General features: G+C 43.7%; 1 protein-coding gene across 1 annotated transcript in view; it reads left to right on the top strand.

Moving 5' to 3' along the window:
* The first annotated feature begins 1,964 nt into the window (after window positions 1-1,964).
* Window positions 1,965-10,134, top strand: part of DIO2 (iodothyronine deiodinase 2) — a 49,421-nt gene continuing 41,251 nt past the window's right edge. Inside the window, exon 1 of the mRNA XM_089661381.1 lies at window positions 1,965-2,651. Coding sequence (XP_089517507.1) covers window positions 2,430-2,651 — 222 coding nt within the window. The 5' untranslated portion in view covers window positions 1,965-2,429. The remainder of the gene's footprint in view (window positions 2,652-10,134) is intronic.

Below are 10,134 nucleotides of genomic sequence, written 5' to 3'. Positions count from 1 at the left end.
AAAAAACAACAAAAACAAAAAACAATACAACCACCACACTGGTAATCTGCAAAATGTTACATTTTTGTTCTTGGCTTTTGATACGCTTTAAATATATTCCAGCTCTTCCAAAACAAGGTTTCATATAAACTAACCCATATTCTATGAGCGAACCAGACCAGTTTATCTAAAAAGCAAAAACAAAAATGTAATATACTACAGCTTACCAATCCTAAAATGTGGTGGCTACATTGTTTTTTTTTTTCTTTGACCTGGTAATGTGGCCAGTAACACATCTCTTGTATTAGAGTGCCTCCACTCTGGATGGAGGAGCAACAGAGACACCTTTGGACAGCAGCATTGTCACTGTGAGGAGAAGGCAGTGTTAGATACACTAGCAGATTTAGATGGACTTGACTAACGAATTAAAGCTTAACTTCAGTTAACAAAAAGTTAGAGTAACATTTTTTTTCTTTCTAGGACAAACGTTTTACACAAACAAATAAAAGTGGACCGTTGTACACAATCCTGTCAGTGTTGCATTTTTTGCTCAACCCTCGACACTTTTCCTGAACATCTTGGTCAGTTAGAGTGGTTATAACCCCTTACATATACATCCAGTGATGGCCTCAGTAATATACAGAGATGAAAAAAAAAAATCCTCCTATATAAGTTGTACCTGTTTATCTGCAGGACCTTCAAGTCCAGAATTGATAAAGTCTGTCTGAGCTTTCAGAAAGTAGGGGGTGGAGAGCTGGATTTACACACTGCAGAGCTCAGTGAGGAGAGCTCTGAGAGCTGAATAGAGGGAAGACACACACGAACGCAGCACACAGAAACAGAGCTGAGACTGTCAATCACAAGTTGTGTGCTGGAGCCCCCTCTTCTGTCACCTTTTTTCTCCTGGTGTCAAGAAAACTTGTCAGAAGTGATTCATGCTGATAGCAGAGGAAGCAGCAGACAGAAATGACACCTAAGGCAAGCTATAGGCAATGCAATTTTCTTTCCTGAAACTACTGGCCACAAGAAAGAAAATCGGTGTTAATGCAGGAATCCCTCCTGTGGAGCTATTGTGTTCTCCCGGCAGGGGGTCCCGGGAGAACACAGTGATTGTTGCTAGTTGCTATAGCCGCTGGCAATAATCTCATGTAAAAAAAAATCATACATGCAGGTTGTACCCAAGTAATACAACAATCGAATTGGGTACAATCAGCCTGCCCATAGATTGTTAAAAATCTCACCCGGTCCCTGCTAAACCAGCTGAGTTTCGAACCATCTATGGCTAGCTTAAGTACTCTTAATTGAGACAAGTACACACAGGGGTAGGCAAACTTCAGTCCTTCAGCTGTTGCAGAACTACAAGTCCCATCATGCCTCTCTTGGAGTCATGCTTCCAGTTGTCAGAGTCTTTCAATGCCTGATGGAACTTGTAGCTCCACAATAGTTGGAGGACCAAGGTTTGCCTACCCCCACTAGAGGGATATGCTTTGTTCATATTTCATGTCTGAGGTTTACAACCACTTTAAAGGAAGGTAATAATAGACTTGCTGGCTGGATCACCAGTTGAAAATAAAAGGTAAAACAAAAGACTAAAAAAGAAAACTAATGCAGGCACCAACTCCAAAAACTGGTAAGCTGCAATAGATTACATTTTTGCTTCTGGGTATAGATGGCTTTAAGTTACCAAAAAGCAAGAGGATGTTTTTGCACAGCCCAGTAGTGATGAGTGGGATCCAGCCAATGTCCTGCATGAGCTGCAGGCAGACTGAGGTGCACACCTCATGACACTGGCAGCACACACAGGTGAGCCCCCTCCTGCAGCCAGCCTCTTTCCCTCGTCAGGTACAGCGTGGTGCCAGCTGCCTGCGAGTTGTTCAGGACTGTGAGATGCATGGAGGGAGGAGTCGGTTTTATCCTCTCCTTTAATAAGAAAGTCCCGCCTTGCAAGTTTTTTGAGCAGCTCTTTCCCTATTCAGAGCATCCCCAGCCAAACTAATGCCCTCTCCTACCCTGACGTCAAACAGCAGATCACAGGCAAGATTAGGGTTTTTCATTTCTCTTATTGCAGCAATTAGCCTGGGACTGTATAAAAGGGCTACAGAGAGGGGAGGGAGGCAGAGGGGAGATCTGGGGACAAAAAGAGATAGCGGAGAGAAGCAGAGACAGGAAGGCAGAGGTAGAGCGAGGGGGACAGTGCAGGTCACACAATCCACCTTGGTCTCTGCAGCTTCCCACAAACTTTTTTTTTCTTTTTTTCAAACTTTTCTGAGTGATGAGAGAGGCAAGCTGAAGTTTTGCCTAGAAGCAGAGCAGCCTGCGGACACCTGTCCTAGCAGCTTCCCACTATTATACTGCAAGACATTCATTCCCTTTGAATGAAGGAAGAAGGGGGCAGGTAGAGAGGGGCAGCACTAAGGGCACAGGAGGGGGGGTGCTCCCACGCTGCCAACATGGGTCTGCTCAGCGTGGACCTGTTGATCACCCTGCAGATCCTGCCCGGCTTCTTTTCGAACTGCCTCTTCCTCGCTCTCTATGACTCCGTCGTGTTGGTGAAGCACGTGCTCCTACAGCTGAACCGGTCCAAATCCAGCCAGGGTCAGTGGCGCCGGATGCTCACCCCCGAAGGACTGCGCTGTGTTTGGAACAGCTTCCTATTGGACGCCTACAAACAGGTACGCGGGGAATGAAGAAAAAAAAAAAAAGGCGCCAGTTTTAAAGGGAAAGTTGCATGGCACATTACACCTGTGTGAGAAGGCTGTGACGGAAGGAGCCATGCCCCATGCTAGTTCCAGAGCAGTCAAACAGGCAGTACTGGGTAGCACACAAGTAGGGGAATAGCTGCTTCTGTCAGAGCTTTCTCACACAGGTGACTTCTTTTACAAGCAAAATTTGTGTTTTTTCGATGCAATCATTGACTTATGATCAACAGAGATAAATGCAAAGACTGAACCTTTGTTTCAACCATCATTTTACTGTGTCAATGTAAAAGGAGACGTCAGATTGTAACTGATAATCCTTCTGATATGTGGATAGGTTGAATGCAGTAGACAGTAGGTCAATGATGACAGAGCTGTGCTGATGGCCAGTAGGTGAAAAGTGAAAACTTTTACGAGCTGGCTGAATGCATTAAAGTGGCATTTGTTGTGCACAAACACATGACATCCATGCTGTGGTCACATAACTGAAGTCAGGCTTTCTCAAGCAGAGTTCCTCCAGAGGTTTCTAGGTGTTCCTTGGGCAACTTACACCTTTCAGATAAGTTCCTACTGGCACCATTGCTCTATCTGTAAGGGAGTAATTCATCCCAATGACCACAAGTGTAAGGAGCATTCTTCATACTGACCATCACACTAAAGTGTTTCAGTATGAGCTGTAGATAGGGATCCCCTGCTAAAATGACTGAGACCAGAAAATTATCTGAAGGGTTCCTCTGTATTGAAAAGGTTGAGAAAGGCTGACTTAGGTGGTAAAAAGCTAGAGATAGGATAGACCAGGGTTTCTTAACCAGGGTTCTGTGTAACCCTAAGGTTTCTCCAGAGGTTGCTAGGGGTAAGGGGTTCCTAGAGCAATGAGAAATTTCTGCCTCTCAGATAAGTTGCCATGGACACCATTTATCTTTTTAGCTATATGTAAGGGGGTATTTCTTCCCAATGACCACAAGTGTAAGGAACATCCTTCCCGCTGACCACCACACTAATGTATCATGCGTTGTAGATATTGTCATTTTTAGCAGGGGTTCCCCGAGACGGGAAAGTTATTTTAAGGGTTTCTCTGTGTTGAAAAGGTTGAGAAAGGCTGGGATAGAGAGTTGTGACAAAGGGCTCGTTACTACAGAGACCTACCAGCATGCAGGACCATCTCTATACAACAGAATTATCTACTCTAGGTCCAAGAGAGAAAAGGGAAGAACATTTCACTAGCCATGAGCTGCATTTCTTGGACAGGACAGGGGCACTGCGGCTGTCAAGTGATCGCTCGCCACCACCAGATCTCACTATATATGACCTACTCCATATACAAAACCAAGCAGTGACCATCAAACAACAAAAAGGTCACAGAACAGTGAGGATGTTCAATTATATACATGTGAGCCCAAGTACCCCCCGATTGGCTTTTTTTTCCACCGATCTTCCCCTCTGTAGATCTCCAGCAGCAGCAACACAAAGATAAGAATGCATGTTAAAGCCACAGCGACACATAAAACTCAGGACATTATAATAATAATAATCAGCGTTCCCTCTGCTGAGCAGAGATTGTACATTCCTTGGGCTATTAGGCATAAAAGGCAGTTCATTGCCTGGAGGAATTTGTCGTTTATGTAATAAGTAGTTTGTGATGAGTGCCGGGACTCCGGCTCCGCTTTTTTAATTGCCAGAGCACAGGGGTCTGAGCACAGTTTTTTCCGCTGCTTTGATAACTGCTCGTGCTGATCCTGAAGACAGACTGTCACGTGGAGCAGAGCGGATGTTTTACCCTTACGCCATGTGGGTCCCGCGTGTTGTAAACAGACAACAAGCACCTCCGAAATACTGGAAAGGATTAGTGGGTTCCTGGGAATAGAGAAGGGAGAGCAGCTGGGGCGACATTTATCAGGGGGGAGGGGAAGGGACAGAATGCGGAAATTGGGGCATTCACATCATTAGTCCGTAAAGGTGCACAGAACCTGTGTAATCCTCATACAGGGTCAGGATTGTATTGTTCAATATATTAGTGTCATACACCTACCAACCTAGTTTTGTATTCCTGAAGCCAGAGCGGTTAGGGGATGATTGGTTGTAACTATGTAACTGCACATTCTTAAAGGGGAGCTCGGGGCAGAAAAAAAAAATGACATATATGATGCAATTTCTTGGAATCATTTGTTTGCCCTCCCTGTAACAGTTTTACTACTTGTTGATCCTGCCAATAGATCCATTAATATTACACTTCCTGTGACTGGGTGACAATGTGGTTTGTCCTACAGTGAAATCACACAGCAGCATTGACAAGGGATTCTTAAAAAGCGTGGACAAGGGACTCTTCAAAAGGAGCTTAAGCCCCCCCCCAGAAAAAAAAAAAACGTCAGCAGCTACAAATACTACAGCTGCTAACAGGACACTTAGCGGTCCAGGAATCCAGCATTATCCGCACCTGGGCCGGTTGTTCGCCGGTCTTCAGGGCAATAGTACTGGCATGTTTACTAAGGGAAGCTGGCTGTGACTCCTTGCTGCTTTGCATCTAGCTTCCCACTGTGGATGCGTGAGCCAAGCTGCGCTTTGTGAAAGGTCCCACAGCCTCCCGGAATCTGTGATGTCCCCCAGAAGGCTGCGGACAAATAGAGGGGAGTCTGAACTTTCAGTAGGATTGCCTAGGTGAACCGGGCGGAAGTGTGAGTGGGTACCTATCAAAACTTTGTGCTCACTCCCCGAAAAACAAAGTTTCTAAAAGTGGGTGAGGACGGAGGAGGCGTAAAGTGGAACTTCCCCTTTTGGGTGAAGTTCCACTTTAAGCTGGCCGTACCCACTTAGAAATTACTCAAATGCCACATCCACACTAAACAGTGTGGATGGCTTAATGACATTCAGAGAGCTGGCATCTCTAGCTGTCAGAGAACATGAACAGTGACTTTGGCTTCTTGCCTGCAGTCACTGTTTGGTTGACAATTTTCCACCTGGTTTGTCGAGGTGGGTACCGACAGCAGGGCCACCCATGGATATAATTTTGTCTGATACCTGTGGAATTTCGATCAAAATTCTAATGGTCAGTGGCCCTGCTTTAAGCTGCCTATACACAGTGCAAATTCCATCCAGTTCACCAGGAATTCAAGTTAAAGGTGGCGCCATCGGCACCACTTCACCAGACATCCTTTGATCTTAAAATCGAAGAGGCCGGGAGGAAAACTGTTGACCAAACAGTGACTGCAGCCAATCAGCTAAAGTCACTGTTCGGCTATTCTGACAGCCACCAGCTGTCAAAATACAAAATAGCCAGCAGCGGGGGATTTGTCCAGTCACTCTGTTTAGCGTGAATGGGGCAATGAACAGACTTCTCTCGTTAGGAAATTTAAGAGAGTGTATGGTCAGCCTTGGACGGATGTGTAGTTTGAAATGGATTTCAAGTAATAGCTACAGTTGGGCAGTAATTGTGTTTGTCTAATACTTTCTAAGTGATTTCAACTGTTTTAAAAAACATTAAAAAAGAAATATATTATGAGCTGACTTTTGTGAAGCCACCTCAGCTGTGCTCTATGGTTTGTCCCTGTAACTGTCACATTTGCTGGACAGTTTGGCCTTTTACTGAACGTGAAAAAAAAATACATATACTGTATACTGGCAAGATTGAGAGGCAATAAAACTATGCTGCAGGTAGGACTGATGCAGAGTACATCTTGTATGTCAGTTGCCCAGAGTTCCAATTTATTGAATAAACTCTTTCACAAAAAGTGAGGTAACCCAGGGCAACCAAGTTTCGTCTTTATGATCAGACTTCTGAACTGAAATGTGGCTTTGCACTTCCTCTGTCCTATCTTTGTTCACTAAACTGATATATGAAGAGTTGTTTTAATCTAGATTGTAAGCTCCAAGGAGCAGGGCCCTCCTAACCCTCTTGTATTGAACTGTATTGTTGCTGTATTGTCTCCCGTTATATTGTAAAGCGCTGAGCAAACTGTTGGCGCGATATAAATCCTGTATAATAATATAATAATAATACACCACATTCATCATATTTCACGTTCCTGGCAAAATATTAGCATGCTGGCTTCAGATTGCTGGTCAGGAACCGTAAGTATGCTGCAGACTTGTCCACCCCCAACTTATGTTATGGCCCTTTAAACCTCCACAGGAGTTGCTTGAAGCAGGTTAGAGGTCCTGGATGAGATCTGTAACTCCGTGTCAATAGAAACAATCCTGGGCACAAGTCACTGAAGCACCTGTAGCTTGGCACGGGGCAAGGTACCTCAATGATGCCCTCTGCTGGCAGCTTCTCACAGCTCAGGAAACTGCTGACATTATGAACGGGAGTGCTGATTGATTCCAAATAAAAACCATTTAGCAGATCAGGATGGGAAGTCAAATGTCATGAGAAATGGAAAGGAGCCGTACAATACAGCAGAGTATTTATTATGAAGATAATTTGTTAATGTGATGGCAAGGCAGATGTGCAGAAATTCTATATCCCCAGCACCGCTCCATATGTTCAGGATGTACTTACAAAGTGGGGAGGGCTTGTTTCATGGACAGACATCAAATGTCCCAAAGTACTTACATGTGCATCCTCATACTTAAATCACAGTTTTTTCCGTACAGGTAATAAGTGACTTCAGATACTGATGAAATGTTTTCAAAGTAACACATATAGGAAAGCTTCTTGTGTGGAGAGAACCAAACCACACCACCCATTCTCTACAAACCTTGTATGATAGAGAGTGCAGAGCACACAGAACGTACAGTACGTGTATGCCTTGCGTGCTTGTCTGAGTATTCATAGGAAAAATCATGGAGAAGGTGGGGGGTTGGGAGATTGCATGTGCGGCCAGCTGCAGTCCGATGTCTATTAACACCTTAAAGTGATAATAAACCCTCACTTGTAATACAACTGGATACTAACATTTAAAGGTAAAATTGATCCAGGGAATATCCAATTGCATCTTGAAGGATCAGGAAGGAATTTTTTCCCTGCAGGAGAAAATGCTTTATTGTTTTTTTTTTCCTTCCTCTGGATCAACTGTAGGTATAAGATGTATAAAGGATTGCATAATTTTTTTCCACCCTTTTAATGGTTGAACTGGATGGACGTGTGTCTTTTTTAACCCAAACTAACTATGTAACCCTTTAAGTTTAAATTAGAAATAAAAGGGAAAACATTTGTGTATAGATAGAAAAAACAAACATTATAAACATTTTTTTTCCCACTTTTATCAGTGTTCACATACGCTATGTTCTCAGCTGCATAAGAGCAGGGGGAGGAGAAACAGCAGCTCACTAGTCTTCCCAGTGAACATAATACTTAACCTGAACTGTGTTAAGTGATCCTTCCTGGGAGATCACAAGAAAACGTCTCATGTGGGGAACACTAAATTATGGACCCTGTACACATCATGTAGAAAGCTGACCTGGCTGCCAGCAAAGCACACAGGACATGCAATATGTGAACACCTTGTATCGGGGCCAGGCAAGGGTGGATGCCACCTGTGAAGGCCATTTTTTTCAACCCTCCATCACTAGTTGTCAAAATGCTGGTGGTCAGGGCCGTCCAACACCACTGGTTGCAAGGACATAGGCAAGCAGGCCACATTGCACTGCTGTTATGGTGCAAGCGGCCGCCTGCACCACATCAACCAATGGCAATGTGGATACTCCAGCCTTAGTACCATCCCTCACTATGCCTCCATGAATGCTGCCTAGCTAACCTCTTGAGTGGCATGGGCGTGCATTGCATGTTTGCATGATGAGACCCCCAAAAACTAAAATTGAGGGTGACCAGGCGCTGTCCATAGTCTACTGGCACCTTAACCCGAGTTGTCATGTGCTCCTTCCTGGGAAATCATCAGAAAGCCTTTGATCATTTGGGGTTTGATCATCGTTTTGTGTCCGGGCACTGTTCAGTGTTTACTGGCACCTCCTTCTTTCTTCTCAGAGCAGTGAAATCATCACTTTTAAAAACATGTGTAGTAACCTAATTTGTAACATGTATGGGATTCTAAATTATCCATTGGGTCCAATGAGTAATAATCACATTTTGTACACTGAAATGTAATAAAATGATTCAAGAACCTGTACATGCATAATGTAAATGGTGACTGGTCATAAATATTAAAAAGTATATGTAAAGCCAACATTTTTTTAAAATTTTTGAGTACAGAAGGGTTAAGCCCCTATCAGATTATGCTTCGTGCATTCATCCTGCTGGGAAGAGCTCCCTTCACTTCCTATACTGGAGACAAAACAGGAAAGAGGATGAAATCTCTCCAAATTGAGTGGAATGCTCCATCACAGGGAGTTGTTACAAGATAAGGTGTCCCCATTGTAGGGATATTTCCTGTTGATTTGGTGTTTTATTTTCTCACACTTAGAGTCTCACTGACAATAATTTCCAGGACAAATAGAATGAATACTCTCCAGTGGGGACAACACAGCCATTCTCAATCAGGGTTCCTCAAGAGGTTGCTTAGGGGTTCCTTGAGCTGTGGCTGAGTGACCTCCCATCTGATGGTGTCTGCATAGTTCCAGGGTCAACGCTACTTGGCAGAGCAAGCAGCACAAGACCAATGACCTTTTTAGTTGTTTGAGAAGAAAGGGGTGCCCGGTGTCTGTATATTGCAACTCTTGAATATTGCAAATCTTGATGGGAAAATACAATCTTTTTTTGGAGGTATGAGAACATACAGATCGAGTCAACACGTTTTAGGGGAACTGCACCCACCCTGCAGGAGTTGCATTATTTTGGGCACCAGGTGCTCCTTCCTTCTCATTCAAGCATTGGTTATACTGAAGCGACAGCTCCGTCTTATCAGTAAGGTAACAGCCCAAACCTCATAGGGGAGATCAGCACCACCACTTACCCGTGGAACCATCTTATAACAATCAGAAACCATCTGAACAGTCCAGTGTGGTCTCTAGCTCTAAATTGCTTACTTTTTAATTGCCTGTAAGGGAGGCATTCGGACCACCACTGTAAAAGGAGCATTCTTTTGCAATGGCTAACAATGTAAGGAGAATTCTTACTACGGACCACCAAGGTAAAGTGGCGGAAATAATTATTTGGTCCCCTGCAGATTTTGTACGTCTGCCCACTTACAAAGAAATGAGGGTCTATAATTTTTATCATGGATGTATTTTAAATGACAGAGACAGAATAGTAACCAAAAATCCAGAAAAAAACACATGATAAAAATGTTATAAATTGAGTTGCAGTTCAGTGAGTAAAATAAGTATTTGATCCCCTACCAACCAACAATAATTCTGGTTCCCACAGATTGGCTGGAATATGCTCATGTGGTATATAGATTAGTCCTGTAAATTTAAGAAGGTGCTCCTAATTACAACTCATTATGTGTATAAAAGACACCTGTCCACAGAATCTCGTTCTTCCATTCAAACCTCTCCATCATGGACAAGAGCAAAAAGCTGTCAAAGGACATCAGGGACAAGATTGTAGACCTGCACAAGGCCGGAA

This window comes from Staurois parvus, unplaced genomic scaffold (assembly GCF_062004578.1).
Source record: "Staurois parvus isolate SC_StPar_1 unplaced genomic scaffold, SC_StPar_1.0 ptg001330l, whole genome shotgun sequence".
NCBI lineage: Eukaryota > Metazoa > Chordata > Amphibia > Anura > Ranidae > Staurois > Staurois parvus.
This window is presented reverse-complemented; position numbering and strand designations above follow the sequence as displayed.